The sequence below is a fragment of the Fibroporia radiculosa genome, assembly GCF_000313525.1.
Source record: "Fibroporia radiculosa TFFH 294 genomic supercontigs, scaffold429, whole genome shotgun sequence".
In the NCBI taxonomy this organism is placed as follows: domain Eukaryota; kingdom Fungi; phylum Basidiomycota; class Agaricomycetes; order Polyporales; family Fibroporiaceae; genus Fibroporia; species Fibroporia radiculosa.
The window spans coordinates 17,104-34,016 of record NW_012133205.1 but is presented as its reverse complement, the minus strand read 5'-3'; the positions used below and the strand labels follow the sequence as shown (position 1 = coordinate 34,016).

At 52.8% G+C, this 16,913-nt stretch overlaps 2 protein-coding genes across 2 annotated transcripts; one reads left to right on the top strand and one right to left on the bottom strand.

Annotated features, from left to right (window-relative positions):
• Positions 1-155: 155 nt before the first annotated feature.
• FIBRA_00972 (uncharacterized protein) lies at positions 156-4,718 on the top strand (the record flags this gene model as incomplete). The annotated part of the gene is made up of 9 exons (XM_012322857.1): positions 156-1,052; positions 1,118-1,838; positions 1,904-2,229; positions 2,290-2,531; positions 2,593-2,724; positions 2,777-2,939; positions 3,001-3,358; positions 3,419-3,915; positions 3,975-4,718. 9 exons carry the CDS (start codon positions 156-158, stop codon positions 4,716-4,718), a joined length of 4,080 nt encoding a protein of 1,359 aa, XP_012178247.1.
• A 298-nt stretch (positions 4,719-5,016) lies between these two features.
• Positions 5,017-16,884, bottom strand: FIBRA_00971 (uncharacterized protein; the record flags this gene model as incomplete). Its single annotated transcript, XM_012322856.1, has 48 exons — positions 5,017-5,285; positions 5,344-5,434; positions 5,491-5,523; positions 5,573-5,628; positions 5,678-5,733; positions 5,788-5,861; positions 5,911-5,977; positions 6,040-6,121; positions 6,180-6,258; positions 6,309-6,633; positions 6,685-6,828; positions 6,879-7,014; positions 7,066-7,543; positions 7,595-7,783; positions 7,835-8,036; positions 8,085-8,398; positions 8,450-8,517; positions 8,574-8,600; positions 8,660-8,808; positions 8,872-8,992; positions 9,044-9,243; positions 9,304-9,457; positions 9,508-9,576; positions 9,635-9,920; positions 9,972-10,286; positions 10,339-10,367; positions 10,419-10,488; positions 10,536-10,626; positions 10,705-10,856; positions 10,909-11,124; positions 11,174-12,013; positions 12,064-12,767; positions 12,818-13,200; positions 13,249-13,427; positions 13,480-13,932; positions 13,981-14,170; positions 14,219-14,349; positions 14,400-15,197; positions 15,257-15,460; positions 15,514-15,663; positions 15,713-15,778; positions 15,830-15,928; positions 16,001-16,105; positions 16,158-16,273; positions 16,326-16,541; positions 16,589-16,666; positions 16,716-16,788; positions 16,846-16,884. The coding sequence occupies 48 exons, from the start codon at positions 16,882-16,884 to the stop codon at positions 5,017-5,019; spliced, it is 9,366 nt and encodes a 3,121-aa protein (XP_012178246.1).
• Between the last annotated feature and the right edge of the window lie 29 nt (positions 16,885-16,913).

The window sequence follows — 16,913 nt, the reverse complement described above, 5'->3', positions numbered from 1 at the left end:
TCGCTTCTCTCTCCTTCGTCTTCCTTCTCCTCGCCCTCTCTCTCTCTCTCTCGTCTGCCCACTCACTCTCCTTACTTGCCGTTCCTTCCCCGCCCTCGTCTCCCGCTCCCCGCCTCCTCCCCCGCCTCGCCTCCTCCTCCTCCTCTCTCTCCGCCATGCAGGCACGCACCAGAGCCAATGCTCCCGTACAGCCGCTAGCCGTATCTGCGACCCCCTTGATCGGCGAGAAAATCTTAAAATCCCGCTGGTCTGACGAGGAGGGCAACCATGGTCAACGCTCCAGCCTCCTCCCCTCCCCGCTCGCCCGCAAACCCACCCAAAAATCCACCCTCAGCCTCCGCTCCGCCTCCAGCACCTTCAACAGACCCGACGCCCCTTCCTCCCGCCCCGCCTCTGCCCGCACCCCTCGGCCAATCCAGGCGCCCGATCCTATCATTACCATTTCCGCCGCGTCAAACACGAACAACACCACCCTTGACAGCGACAACCACTTCACCCCCAGCAGCCCACATCCCGCACCCCTCCCGACAGACCCCGCAGACACCTCTCTCGACGACGGCGACGACCTCGACTACGTCAACGTCGAACACCCTGGCCCCGACTCCAACGCCGCCGTCATCTCTCGCCCCGACAAGGCCGCACGCGTCCTCGGCATCAGGCACCGCAAGGAAATGGAACCCATCCCTGCCTCAAATCGTGCCTCCCTAGCCTCTGCCCGCTCCGCGCCCCCCGTCACCGTCACCGCGCCCCCTCCCGCAACCGGCCCCACCCTTCCCCTCGCCTCCCTCTACGTCGTCTCTGGCCTTCCAAAGAGCCCACACACTTGGACCCTCGCCGACCCCGACTCCGTCATGGGCCTCCACCACGCAGACGGCGCCGTGGGCAGGTGGTGGAGACCAGAGGTCCTCGGTAGCACCGTCAGCCCTGGCGCAGGCGGCGGCAGCGGCAAGCGCAAGAAAAAGGGCAAGGGCGAGGAGAGCACCACCGTCTTCAGCAGCTCCGGCCATCTCAGCAAGCAGGAAGTCGGCAAGATGCTCTCCAAAGCACTCAAGGTTCGTATCTCTCTCTCTCTCTCTCCCCTCTCTTACCTGCCCATTTTCCCTCATCTGCCACACAGCTCTCCTTCCCTCGCGAGGTCGAGATCATCGCGTCTACCCTCCAGCCCGCCTCCACCGTCCACAGCTTCACGTTCACCCTCCCCGCACCCGCGACACCCCTTGCGCCCTCTCCTTCTACAGATCTTCTCCGCGCCTCTGTCCTTTCTGCAAACACCGACCCCCACTCCTCCATCGTCTCTTTCCCCTACTCGTACAACGACGACCCCTTCTCCCGCGGCCGCCCATCCTCCGCCTTTCTCGGACCCCCCGTGGTCTCTCCGCACGCACACGGCAGCGGCCGCGGTTCCGATCTTGGTGCCGGCGCAAAGACCGGCAACAACCAGATCACGTACCACGGCGTCGTCCTCACCGTCTGGTCCCACGCCGACGCCGAGCGCACCGCCGCCATCCGCAGGACGCTCGAGGCCAGTCGCGCCCGCAAGGAGAGCGCACAGAGCCTCGTCACCGCGCGCATGAAAGGCCGCCGCCCGGGCTCCGACGCGGGCAGCGCCACAGATCCCACACTCCAGGCAAGACGGCGCGCGCGCGTGAGCTCCCGCGGCCCTTGGGGCACCGGCGGCGGAACGGACGTGGAGACGGACGGTGACGGTGAGACGGACGGTGAGGGCGGGGCCATCAGCGAGAGTGATTTCGATGTCGCGAGCACCATCGGCCACGGCCCCGGCGAGAGCACCCTGTTCTTGCCTGGCGACGCCGTGTTTTGGCTGCCGTATGCGTTGAGTGAGAGCCCTTTCCCTTGTGCTCCCCCCCTCTCCTCGACTGTTCCGCTGACCCTGCGTCGACAGCCCTCGTCTCGCGCTATCCCATCTACGATCTGATGCGCGACTACCTGACGCTCTCGTGGGCGCGCTTCTCCAAGGATGTGCAGTCGCACACGCTGCAGATCAGCAAGATCTTGTCGCACCCCGCGCCCCGGCCGGGGGAGCTCGTGCGGCTGGACGCGTCTTCGGCCCCGGCCTCGAACAGTAGCTCTGCTGTAGAGACGAGCCTGGAAGTCGTCGCGCGGTTCCCGGGCGGGCTGGACTTTGGACGCGGCCTCGTCGACGTCAACTTTACGATGTGGCCGCTGTTCAAATGCTTGAACATCGACAACATCCTGACTATATGCGAGGTGGGCTGGCTTCCATCAGTCCATCTTGATCATCCGATGGCTCATATGCACCGCCCGTAGATCGCTCTTGCGCCGACAGGAAGGATTCTCTTCTTCTCCCGCCACCCGGCGATCCTGGGCATTGCCGTGCACACCATCAGGTATCTTGTCGAGCTGCGCGGCTGGAGCGGTGTCGCCCTCTCCACCGTGCACTCTCGTGACGCAAAGATTTACATAGACGATCCTGGCCCGTGGATCATGGGTCTCGCCACCGAGGCCCGGTATTGCGTGCGCCCTCCTGCGGAGGTGTGCGTCGTTGACTTGTGAGTTGTTTTCGTTCCTCTGGCGGCTGCACACACACGCCTCACCAACTGCCCTCGAAAGGGACATCAACTATTTAAATTGTTCTGCGCCGCCGCCTGGCGTTGTTTCGGTAAAGCAGCAACGCGAAAAGTACCGGCAACGGCTGCTCGCTGCGTTTGAGCCCCACTACCATCCCGACCACTGCGTACCCAGGTTCGTGAGCGAGTGCTAGTTCGTCGACGCCTGTGCTGACGTGCCTGTGCAGCGAGTTCAAGGAGGCGTTCCCCGCCGGCCGATTCAGGCCTGTCTGCAAGATCCAAGCCAAGAGGGGCGCTGCCTCGACTGCCGTCGCTGACATGGTGAAACCACCAGAGTGGTGGCATTCGACGCGCATCATCCAGGCGTTCGACAACGTCCTGGCGGACAAGGTGAGCGGACCGCACGCATCCCTCGGCTCCGATCATGACGCGCTGAACGCGCGGTGTCCAGATGAAGAAGCCGTCCCTCCTCAAGCGGATCAGCTCGTTCGGATCCGTGCGGCCCCTGCCAAGGCTGACGGTCGCGGAGCAGCACATCCAGCTGTCCATCCGCAAGCGGGCCACCGCGTTCGTCGACGCCCGCGACGACCTGGAAACAAAAATCGGCCGCCTCTCGCGCCGCCTCAACTTCCTCATGACCGAGTCGGACCTGTGGCGGGACAAGTTCGTCACGTTCGAGCAGTATGCGGAGAAGCTGAGCGTGGAGGCCGGCGAGCTCCGGGCCAAGATCAACAAGGAGCAGAAGGAGACCAAGAGGCTGTCGAGCATGATCACGATGACCGCGGCCGAGAAGGCGAAGCTCCAGAACCGTGCGTTGACTGCTGCCCGTGTGGACGTGGTGCTGACTTTTTTTTTGTTTGCACTCGCAGAGTTGAGGGAGACCGAGGACGCGCACCGGACCGCGCTGGCGGAGCTGACCAACATGAAGGACACGATGGAGAGGATGGAAGAGGAGCGCGCGGAGATGATCGCCGAGGTGGAGGCGCAGATCGAGCGCGCCCTCGCGTCGATGGCGGTGGACATGGACGAGTCCGACTACGGCTCGCGTCCGAGCAGCCGCATGTCCTCCAGGTCCGCGCCCAGCACGTACCGCCGGCCCAGCGAGCGTTCGCGCGGGCTGCGCTCGTTCAGCACCGAGTCGACCTTGGCAGAGTCGTATGAAGGCGACGGGCGGGAGGAGCCGCAGACGAAGAGGACGACCGGGACCGTTCCCGAGGCAGACGAGGAGGACGAGACGCGTCTCGGTAAGAAGAAGCGCTTCTCTGCTGACTGGACGGACGGGCCGCAGGACATGTCGGCCGTGGACGAGGGCATCAGCCAAAAGAGCGACAGGATCACGCAGAAGGTCCTGCAGATCCAGCGCAAGGTGAGCTGGCCCCGTTTCGACTCGACTGATGCGAGACGTCTGACGTCGGTCGTTTTCAGCTCGAGTCCGCCCTGGCCGCAGATGCCCAGCGCCGCTCGCTCGAGGGCCAGCTGAGCGAGAGCGACCTGTCAGAGTCCAATCGCGCGCTCCGCTCCCGCCTCGCCAAGGGCGGCAAGGCGTCCGGCAAGCACTCGCGAGGGGGAAGCAAGAGGAGCTTCACGCTGTCCCCGCCCCGGACGGGCAGCAGCACGCCCGGCTTCGACGCCGCCGCTGCTGCTGCTGCTGCTGTCGTTTCCGATGCGTCCCCCACCTCGGCGACGTCCCACGAGGGGAGCAAGACCGAGTCGATAAAGACGATCATCCCGGACGCCCGCTCCGCGGCCACGCAGGACACGCAGCCGTTCGACCTCGCCGGGCTCCGCAAGATCCCCTCGGCCGTGTCGCTGAGCGCGACGGGGGCAGAGTCCCCGAGCCAGGCCACGCCCACGACCCCCTCGCTGTCCTTCGGCCCCACGGTCACGACAGACGACGAGGAGACGGACTTCCAGAGCGCGTACTCCACGAGCCCGCGCGGCAGCTACGGCAGCTTCGAGAACGTCACCGCGACGTTTGGCGTTCCCGGCAGCGAGCAGGGCACCCCCACGTCGGCCAGCAGGGGGCAGCACCACGCGTTCCACGAGCCGGTGTTCAAGGGGCGGGACCGCGTCTCCAGCACGAGCACCGCGACCGCCGCCGATCGCGGGATCAGGACGAGCGAGGACACCGTCATCACCGCTCGCGCGACCGTGCTGGGCAGCGTGTGAATCCCTCGCCGCCGCCCCCGGCTTTCGTGTATTTATTCATTCAGGTTATAGTTTCGTTCCTCCTCTGTTCCTTCCAGCAGGCCCCCGAGGCATTCTATGCATTTGACAGTATCCATCGTGTTACCCCGTTCATTTCTCGCGACCATTGCTATGCTCATTACTTGTCTTACTTTTTTAATTCGTCGCCATCCCTACCGTCCCTTGTTTGCATAGCATATCCCAGTGTCTATCTTGCGATTACTACGTGGAGAGAGATCTACCGATACATCTTCCTTATGCCTACACGTTCTCCGTGGTATCACGAGTCCATCCTCCGTCGGGCATTGAACGCCTTCACGACGGACGCAATCTGGCCGAAAAACCATGTCTGCGAGTTTTTGTCTGGAATGAACACAAATTTGTCCTGGTCCTTGCCGGCCTTGTGCGCGAACCTGATCCCGGTGTCTTCTGCCGTAACGCCTTGCACGAGAGCGAACGGCAGCTCCCAGTCTAGTCGGAGGTTCTTCGACCAGAAAGACAGTACCCTTGACGCCGTCAGGAGGACGACGTTGTCGCTTCCTGGGAGATCTAGGGATAATGTCAGCTTGACCCCAGACAGACGACTTTAAGAGAGGGTACTACTGACTGATGTGCGCCACGTACGGCTCCTGACGATATGCGCCGTTGTTCAGATCCTTCATCCAGTATTGGCCCAGAGCTTCACGTGCAGAGTAGGGCTGAATTACAAACCCTTTCAATTTCAAGCATCAAAGCGAGGACGAGGCCGACTCACCACCAGCACACCATCGGCGGGTATCAAGCGAGGCTGCGAAAAGCGTCAATCACGACTCCACAGCCCGATCTACCCGACTTACAAGTCGCAGGCGGTCTCTTGCAGGATTGTCAAAGACGGTCGTGGTGTTGCGAATGCCTGAAACCACATTGTCAGAAAAAATTCTCCTATATGTTTGCTGCCGCACCTTCGCTGACGTTGGAGGCCAGGTCAAAGACGCCTACCACAGGCTTGGTAATTGCCCTGCCCGCACAACACTGTGTCAACACAGTTCCTGAGCCTCAGGTTCTTACTTACCCGATAAGACCTTTGCCGACACCCTTGAAAAAGCCTTTGGCTCCTTCCGTCTCGGCGCCTTCGAGAGGTTTCATCTATAGATATCTTCAGCGTAGACATCAAGAAAGTATACTGGTAGCTTACAACGACACCCTCCATACCGCTGGCAAAGCTGTTGGCGAACGCTTCTGCCCCGGCCGCGACACCATATCTAAGTCGCCAATGTGAGCATGAGTAACATATTGAATCATAAAGGCGCGAGGCGCTACCCACATAGCGTGTCTGGGTCGATTTCGCCTCTGGTTCAGCCTTCGTCGGAGCTGGTACTCCGGATCGAATGTTGTCGCAGATAGTCCTTTGAACCACCAAAGTGAGCCGGGGTCCAGTTCACGCATATCAGAATCTTGAAATACCTTTACCAACACTGCTGGTGAACTTGGTCATGCTATCCGAGAAACCAAACACAGTCTTCTTCACGAAGCTGGCCGCACCCTTTGGAAAAGACCTCAGCCTCGCTGCCCCAACGAGTTTGTTTAGCGTACCTTGGCAATGCCCACGCCAAGCTCCGAGTTACCGTGCATCACTGCGCCATTAAATGGCTCATAGAAGATATCCGCGACACCAGAGCTGACATTGTTGAATAGACCGACAGGGTTGCCAATGAAGTCTGCGGATCCCAATATGCGATACAACTGCCTTAGCACTTCTTGGCGATAGTGGTGCATTATCCTGCTCTGGAGATCTGGAAGAGCGAGACGCATGTCCTTGATTGCCAGCGCATTCATTTCTAGCGGCGCATCGTTCACATTCCCAACAGCCATGGTTATGGCGTTGACAACGATCGCGAATGGGTTACGTATGCTAAGCCTGCGCAGAACTAAGTCTAAAACTAGGTAAAAGGAACTGGTGGTCACTCACGAATCTTCAGTGGTCGACCGCTCCGTGCGCATGAAGGATATAGAGAGTTTGATTGGCTGGAGCTCCAACACCTCAAAGTAAAGCTCCTGTCCGCTCGATAATGCCTGAGGCTCTGGAATTTCTCCAGGACATTGTATAAGAATGCTGATCAATTTCCGTTAGTTTGCTATCATTTATAGAACCGACGGGCTCACTCCTCTTGTATATCATCCCACGAGGCTCCTTTAATGCGTGTAAGGTCATATATTGCGTAGAGGAAATCTTCATCCGCCTCGATCGTCAATGCTTGCATGAGTATAGAGCAATACTTGACGAAGAATACACCGTGTTCTGTAATCAGTTTAGCTTCAATATCAATTGATCGCATTAAAAACCCGTCACCTTGATCTTTCAACCATATCATTGAACTTTGGATAGTCGGGAGCGACGCGACACCACTGGATTCTTTTGCGATAGGTGTTGGCTGAAGAACGACAGGGAAGAGAGCGTCGTGTAGCTGATTGTCCACCTGGAGACTACCACATGACAGGTTGAGATCCTGAGAAATAGGACTATCGGTATACTCCAGCTTCAGCCCATTCGCGGAAATATAGACAACTTCAGTCATCTTCCGATTTACCATCGAAAGACCTATGCCTTCGATATCCAACGACACAATCAGGGACGGATGTACTTCTTCTTGAACAACCTCAAATGCGTCCTGACTACTACTGATAGTGTCTTGTCTTGCTAACGTGACAGAATTGCTGCGTCTAGGCCTGTATAGACTTCGCTCGGGATTATAGTTAGTGATTCGCAGTATTTGCTTGTGACCATCCGCACGAACGTCCAATGAAACAGCACGGACGGTCTGTCGGACCTGCACTCAAAGATCAGCTTACTAGCATGACAGCCGCAGGGGGAGACCTACAGAAAATTTATATGGTATTAGGTCTCCGATTTCCATGATGTCAATGGCGCGGCGTGATCCATTTATGGCAAGGGTCAACTTCTTCTCCCTCGCAGCTGGGTAGTCCCATACGTAGTCTGCATTCGATTTGCTTGGAATAGAATAGGTCGGCATCTTATTGGAAGGCTCTGAGTCGGGTCGGGTTGGATCCTGTATGCTATGAGGCTAATTGCCAACAAAAACAGTGTGGGTGCAACTTACAGATTGACAGAAGGAGAAGGTATAGTCACTATCGTTTTCAATGATGAACGGTGATCCCTCTGTAGCTTGCGCGATGAAAACGAAGATTGTGGAACCTTCCATCTTTACATCGGCACGCATAAGATATGTTCTAGAGCTCTCTCCAGTCCCTTGAAGTCGGAAATGAACAGTGCCAATGTCTTCCATGTTGATCGGTGCAGACCTGCAAGACCAGTGAATTTCACAGAAGCTCGTATACGCGCCCTCTTACCATTGTGCATTCAGACCAGATATTGCAATCGTCAAAAGCTTCTCTTCTCCAACGCGCGTGAAGTCCAGAGAACAGCGTTCTTCAGGCCGAAGTACGGAGCGCCCTCGCGGAGCAACACCATGCTCACGGAAGGAAATAACCTCAGAGAAATTGTTTTTGATGATGAACCTCGGAGCGATAGTTATGATCTTTGTGAGTTTGTACTTTCCTAGGCCTTCTGACCATGAGATACCGACATGAATCTCTTCCGATCTTCGAGATTGTGAGGGAATGACGAGTCTCATATCAGCTGTGGGTGCCTCGATGTTTACAACCTAATGATCATACAAGTCAGATTCGTGCCCATGCAACGAGAACACACATACCCTTGACCAAACTGATTCCCCAACTTTGAAGCTGAATTCCTTGCCTGGGTCGTTTGAAGGAGACAGCACTATTAATTTGCCGTTCATTATCAACTTCTAGTGTGAAACGAACGTAGAAACTTACAGAATGGTGTAGGTTTCGAGAGAACGTCTGGATGGACACCCATTACTCGGAAAAATGCCAGTGAATCCGAGAACAGGATAACATACCAGGCCTCGTATCACCTGCCATATCTTGGGCACCATTGATTCTGTTCGATCGTCCCGGTTTTACCGCGAAAGGCAGCCCAGTCTTATTGATCACTAGATACGGACAATATATTTGAACCTTGAATGAGCCACCCCCATCAGGGTCCCGTCTTTATACGGTAAGCACATCAGTAGCACGCTTTAAAACAGAAGTTGAACAACATAACACATACACATAGTTTAGTCTTAGATCAAGTTTATGATCCAAGGAGTCCCTCAGAATCAGACGGCTTTCCACATCGAAGTCAGAATTTCCATCAGTGTTTATAATGGCAAATTCGCTCTGTTTAAAGACTGGACTCGAGTGCTTTAATAAGGAATCCTTAAATCCCGCTTGAAACGTACCCGTATCCTGTACTTGCACATTCAGCAACACAAGATGTCCAAGCTCAACGGAATGAACGGGCATTATTCCCCCCGCACGGAGATAACTTCGCCAGTTTTGATCAGCATCTTTATCATAGATTCGGTAGTCTATATTATATGGCAGTAGATTTTCTAGTTGTATAGGAGCCCGCAACTTGACCGTAATCTTTGGAATCTTTCTAAAATTAACAGAACAGAAGTCAGGACGTGCGTCTAATTTCGGCTTACTACATTCTTACCGTAGACTCGAATCGTTGGAATCGGTTTCAACACAAACCTGGAACCGAAAGGGTGCTTCGTTTGCATCTGTATGAGGGCACTTCAGCGTCATTCTTCGCTTAGCAATCAGGTCTTCCCAGCGCATGGCGTGAGACCACTTGTATCCAAAACCCTCTGAGAGACTTGTTAAACACAATGGCGACAGACAACAGCATTTTACGCACGATCCGGTTGAATTCGTAGCCTGTCTTTGTTCACAGCCTCGATTGGGAGAGTACAGTCCTGCCCCGGTGCTATTCAGAAACATTACCAGTTGGCTAGTCAACTTTGCGGGCAATGATAGTGACGTACCTATCTTCTCAACAGGATACACAGGTTGTCCAGCTTCGTCGACGAGAGTAAGCTCAAGAGGATATAAAGTATCATTGTTCACTTTGTATATCGATCGCAGAGTTACCACCTTAGCATTACCCTGTACTCGTACCTCGACGAGTAAACGATGTGCATATTTGTCCGTACGCGGCCTTAGGGAGAAAATGTGCTCTCCTTCCCTGTCAACGGGAATACTACGCAAATGCTCCCATGCCTTTCCGACGAATTGCAGTCCAAGATTGTGGTGTCCACTAGATGTCACATGCTGAAAGTGGTATTAATAGTAGTAGCCACCATATAACAAATGAGCAGTTACCTCGCGCATTGTCTTCCAATCATCAAATCTCCAGTCTATGGTCTTCCCATTTGGAATTTGTTTGGCCGTGACATCCTTCGCTTGGCTGCTACCTTCTATATCCGACCACACGAATACTGGAGAGCCTGTGCGGTTATGAATTCTATACGGTGCGTAACTTCCTCGGGCGCGCCTAAGGACGTCCTCTCCCTCTTGGCCAATCATATTCGCAGTAGCGAGGGCTAGCTCAACTAATGTCGTGGTGACATTGATGTCAAGGCGCTCTCTTGCTTCGAATCGAATTGACATCGCCCCGGAAGCATCATTTCTGGTGACCTATCACAAATCATCAGTAAGCGTCCAGTTCGGTCAGTGCCACATTTTTCACCGAAGTCGTAAATGTCCACGGGTCAATCACTGGATGAGAAATTAGAGGCAGAAGGAATACATTCAATGGACAAAACGTACAAGGTTCCCAATGAGAATTTGAAATGTTCCAGTAGCTCATGTGAATTGCCAACGTGGACGTTGCCCGTAACTGTGTAAGTTCAATAACAATATGTGTGGTTACAAGACGCGACCTACGTCGCCTGACCAATCCTTTGCTCCGAGAATGAACGGTTTAAATTTGACATGGAGCAGTGGTTGCTCGTGGAGATCCCCAATGAGTATGAGTCTAATGCCATCACAAGAACATTTGAACTCATATAATCATTTAGGTGGAATATACAACAGAAATGGAGAAAGGGCTCACTTGTTCTTTCGTGACAAGCGCATGAGCATGCCCGATGGCTCGCACCTGGGAACTTGCCAATCCGGAAACTGCGCGAGTAGCTGAAGCCACGCCAGATCGCTTACTAGACATGAAAGCGGGACGCTGAGAAGATTGGGGGGTAGATGAAGGGCCTGCATGTAACTGGCGTGCAGATTCATTGTAAAGGTTGATGGCCCGATTTACGATGTCAGTAATGAGGTTGATATCACGATAAGATGCACGGAAGACGAGAGGCTTTAGTGACACTTCTAGACTCGTTAACTGCTGAGATGAGCTCGCGCGACTATCCAGGGACATAGTAAGGTCGACATCGTCCATGAAGCGGACACTTTCTGGGGTCTCGTTGCCCATGCGGATCAAGGACATGCCTAAATGATCCACGGTCAATGCAAGGACACCCTGGGAGTATGTCTGAGCAAAATAGTCAACCAAGAATATAATCACCGACCTGTTGCGACAGTAGGACTTGCTTCACTGACAGGCAGATCGCTTGCGTTTCCAAATCCGTGTCATTCTGAAGGACACTGATTGACACATCATGCAGATCGAGCCTAAAGTCAATTCTTGAAGAATGAATGTCCTGCTCAGCAGTGTCCTCTTGAGGAGTGCTGTCCTGTGCTTCAATTTCACTATTGTGCCGTGGGAGGCTCTCCGAGAAAGGACTCAGGGCAAATTCGAGCAGAGCAATGACTGGATCGATAGCAAATATAACCTTAGGCGAATCGACATTCACCACAGCTAGAGAGGCACCATTCCCGCCCGACTTGGTAAATAGAATCATGACCTGATTGCGTTCGTGTTTGACGGCCGGTACAATTTCACGGAACCTCGACGGGCCTGGACGTGTGTTACTCATAGTCAGCGATTTAAGAACTACCTGAATCTCCATTGCACCGTCCGACAAAATTTTCAGCCTCAGGTTGTCTTCGCTCAACGCAAACTTGACGATCCCGTGTTCTTTGAGACTGGATTCTGTTGTCGCCAGGCGATCGTATAGATGCAACCTCACCGCATGAATAGTTACAACAGCGTCAACAGTGGTCCAGATACTGGAATCCTCAGACGGTCTAACGAGCCGCAATTCAGGCTGCAGATCAACGCCTGGAACAGGTGGGGAAGACGTGTTTCTCTCAGCATCAGGTGGAGAGATAGCAAAGACTTCAGTAGCCTGGACAGTCCCTTCTGGAGCACCTGCCAATACCTTCGGGATCGACTGAGACAGGGCAACAAGCAGATGGTATTGTACTTGGGTGAGATGGAGTCTAACGTCTGAAATATCCACCGTGACCTGTGTATCTTCGTCAGGAAAAATCGCTTGTTAGTCACGTCAGTCCATACCTGCGTATCTGGACGTGTAACGTCCGTTGTACGATCAATTTTGCTCGTCTGCGTGACCTGCGCATTAATATCAATGTCATCCACGATCTTTAGGACAGACGGTTTGCCGTTGTCGTCGATATACAGCTTTGATGCTAGCTGGATTCCGTGGAGGGTTGCCATGGTCTGGTTTGTAACACCTTCGTAATTATTCCTAGCTCGAAACTCTCCAAGACGTAACTCGAGCACGTCAAGAGATCCATCGGGATTCGAAGGAAGCACAATGATGGGTGTCTTGACAGTTACATCGAACTGCATCCGCTCGATCTCCGACGCCCTCTGTACGGCTGCTTGAGCAGCGGCATCGTAAATTCCCTTCAACTTGGCAAGCTTTGACATAAAGAGATAAATGTCGTGTAGACATTGCTCCAGATATTGCAGTCTCAGCGATCCGGCCGTGAGCTTGATGATGGACTTAACCCCGGTGTAAGTCTCCTTGTCCTCAGGATCGAACGTCTGGTATTGGAAATCTGCAAAATTCTCCCCTTCAATGGAAAGAATCTGTTTGAAAGAGGGAGAAGCGGTGTCCATGTCGGAGTCATCGATAACATCTAAGCTTCCCAACCTTCCCCCGATATGCATCTTGTTAGCATGTAGGAGGATGGCGACATCAGCCGTGGATAGAGATAAAGTTGCAATTCTGACGTCGTCATTGATGAGGATCACTTAAGACGACGTTAGTATCATGGAGGAAAGTTCAAAAAAACTCATTTACCTTGAATGCTAGCCAGCTTAAGTGAGACTTTGATTTTCTCCGTTGATCGCCGTTCCTCGACTACCTCTTGGGTTGGCCCAGTTGGGTCATGTTGGACCTCGGGCGAAGGAAGAACACTATTCTGGTGCTTCTCTGGGACAAAGGTAGTCATGATGAACTCGTACATAGAGAGTACGGGCTCTGGAACGGCACGAAAGACGAAGGTTGTGAATTTGACGTCTACGTTTTGATCCACTCCCTCGTACAAGGATAGAAACTCCGGGGACCTCGGCTGCACTCGAACATACTTGACTACTAATAAATCTCCTCCGGAACGCCCAGCAGTCGAAGAGATGCACTCCGTAGGATTTCTCCCAGCCTGGAACACATTCATCGACACTGAGCTAGGAATTACGTTAAGAGTCGTTCGACCCAATGGAAGAAGGACGCACCTCAGACTGATATCCACGGTCATGACGTACTTCGCCATAGTAAACATCATAGAAAAACGTTCAAATGTTACATCACCCATGGGTCGGTCTGCACCGTCTGTACTGGATTGAAATAAGGACGCTCGCAATACATCCACTTGAAAGTCAAACTCGAATATATGCTGATGCAATGCCGGATTCTTTGCACGCAATTAGAGTTTATTTCATGTTGGATAACGTACTGTGACTCACCTTTGTGGCCTCGTCGGTTGCATCGAAAGACTTGTCCAAATTATCCTGGCCATCATCGGACGCAACCACTGTCGTGCTCTGATTATCGTCACTGTCTTCTATATTGTATTCAGTGTCTGGATTACCAAACAGACCCCTGAAGGTGTAAGGCAGCTGAGGACCAACAATGGCGATGGTAGATCGACTCTCAGAGGTCTCTGAGTCTTCGTCGTCGAATTTTGGAATTGACACATCGATCAGACGCATGAGAGACTTATACTTGCTGTCTGATAAATTGACTTGTAGGCTAGGCAAATGACCAGAAACCTTGTACTTCGCCAGGTTGTACGCCAATGGGACGATGGAATTGTGCACTTGTAAATCCAAGTTGATGCGTTCCAATAGGTGCAGATTATCATCGTGGTCGGAAACGAGAGCATCCATGCACGATTGGAGGTCGTTCCCGACTAGGAACTATACTGGACTTATAACGCGAACCAACTGGATTGGAAAAGCGCGCACCTGGGCATCCTTCAGCTTGACCGAGAGCCGATCATACATCATAGATTCCAAACGCTTGTAATCTTCTTCTTGGTATTCTTGCTTTCGTTTATTCTGGATCTCTTTGATCGCTTGTTTGTTCCCTAGTTCGCTCCTTATTGCAATATGACCGGCATCAATTACCAGATGCTTGCATTCGTTCGTAGTAACACTAGATAATACTTCAGATAAATACTGCAATGAACACGCAAAGACTCACTCCTCAGGCACGATGATGATGGGTGCGTTTAGATCCATATGAACGTCAACCGTCTTATGAGTTTGGAGGGCGTATTCGAGTCCTGCCCGGGTTTCTTTGCGCAGTCCTTCGAGCGTTTCGCTAGCCACGTTCTACATTAAATGTCAGTTTTTAGTATGTGTACCCGAACAGATCGAATTACCAAAAGAGCTTCCACCGACTCGAGCTGACTGGCAGGAGGTTTGAAAAACTTGTAGATCGCTTCGACATAGCCCTTATGATACACAATTTCCATATAGCGCATTCTCATTTCCAGTGCACTGTCGGCACGTCCATCGAGAGGGTTCTGCTCAAATCTGACGAACAGGAAGGGATCAACAATTTCTGAAATTCGGTTCCCTGTGCCGACGCTCTGCGTTCTGAGGACATCGCCGCCGTCCTTCCTTTCCTGGACACGCACGATCCGATTATAAAGTGTGCTCTTAGTTGTGCCATCGTATACAGTGAACCCGCCTAACGACACTGATGCCTCGAAGTTGTCTGGTCGTTGAATAAATGTCACCTGAAAGACGTCAGATACGGCCGAGATGATTTCTGTATTTTGGCCGTGAGGATCGGTCTTCAAGGTAAACGAGCCTCGATTTAGCTGCGCTCCAACTCGAGTCTTCAGTGCATCCCGAGGAGCTTCAAGTGATTCTGCCAGAGCGGCCTTTTCGTCATAGTCAAGCGCTTCATAAAGCTGTTTCCGCTGCTCATCCGTCATTTCTCCGGTGAACGCAGAATCATCGGAGGCAGTATCTGCCGACTCGGTGGATGAGGAACCCCATATCCAACTAGACCAACTGCTTTGTGTTTGAGCTTGATTTCTTTTTCTCTTCTCTTCTTCCATCTTCTTCCGCGATGCCATATCCTTGCGGAGTTGAGAACGTACGATAGAACGGTAGAACCGAATGTCCTCGTACGAGAGCTTTCTCTCAAGTCCATCGAGTTCGGAGGATTCCTGAAATAAATCGCTATATAAGCGACAGGCAGCCCCAGAACAGTTGGGAGATCACTGACTCCATCACTCAGAGGATTGAGTTGCTTCTTCTTGAACAATTCGACGTATCGGTGCCTATCATCACGCCGCTCAGCGAAGTAGTTCCAGGTCCATTTCCGTTTGCGCTCGTGGACCTCATCAAGGATAGCTCGGCCGGCAAAGCGGAACAGCGCCTTGGATCGATTTTCTTTCAGCTCCTGTGCGGAAGGCCGGTACCTTTGGTACTGAAAATAAAGTCTGAACATTGGCCTTCTGAAACTGCGACAATTAAACGCACCTGGTACTGGCGCACGTAGAAGTGATACATGTCTACGAGAGAAATGATATCTCGATACTGGTGTTCATCCAGTAAGCCGCCTATCTCATCGAACAGGAGCTGCACATCAAATCGCGGCTTCTCCTTGCTCTGTTCATGATTCATGATTATCTATATCCGAGTTATATTCATTGCAATATCGAATCAATGTCATCCTCACTCTGCCTTCACCCGTGACAGGCTTCAGAACAAATTGGTGACTGGGAAGAGTTTTGCCTTTGGCAATCTGGTTCGACTCAGTATTTGATGACATGCCTGGCAGATAGTAGGGCTTTACCATTTCAGTAAACTTCTTCACGAACTCCGTATGGGGGAGTCCAGCCATGCTCGTCGCGTCAGTATCGAAATACAGTGCTAGGGAATCTAATTTTCCCAGCTGCACCGAATCAAGTAGTCGATGGTCAGAAGCAATACATGTGTTTGATTCACGACAGAATGAATGAGATACCTTATGAACTGCACCCGCCTTACTATCGATGAAGGCAGGTTCCCATCTTTCATTTACAGATTGCGCTATGAAACCTGACAGCGTCGCACCGGCTGCAAATGGATGCTAGAGATTAAATATAAATACCATGTGATAACGAAAGTGACAAGGAACGCACTCCCGGAACACTCATTTTATCCTCATATCGTACATGAATGTTTTTTACGGACACCTGGACGTTGTTCACAATTTTCGTGATAAGTGACGCTATCAAGCCCTCAGACTGGGGGGCATCTGTATGCACATTCTTCAGTGTGGCGAGAAACGCCTGATGGCAGTCGTCTACCTTGCGTCAATTCTGACTGACCCCGCATATGCAAAAGTTCTGCGTTCTCCAGCCGCTCCATTTTCGCAGCATGTTGTCTTTCTTCGTCCTCCTTCGAATTGTATGTTGATTCGGAGGAAGGTACGACAAGTAGATACACGTCTTCGACCATGACCTCGACCGGCTGATTTCCCAGGTTCATCCAATGAAGCGATAAAGTAAATTTTCCCAGATGGCCTGCACGGCATGTTAGTGTGCTTGTTCCATTAATCAAACTACCGCACCTTCGATAACATCAACCGGCAGTCTGAATTTGTCAAGAGCGCCCTTCTTCAGGCGCAAGTTGCTAAGCGTTACACGTCCTGACATACGCCATCAGTCGAGACGCGCGTGGTCGTTTAGAAAACACACCTTGTCCGATTCCATAGTTCAGCTGGCCCATGTCCAGATTCTCCACATAGGGAGCAAGGACGCGATTGAAGACCTTCGCACTCTCTGTTTAGCACTCGTCGGCCCTGCGTACAACCTTGTGAACGCTCACGATGTTCAAGACCTCTTTGGCAGGGTCCGACCACCACATCTTTGCGTATCTAGCCTGTCGTTTGACAG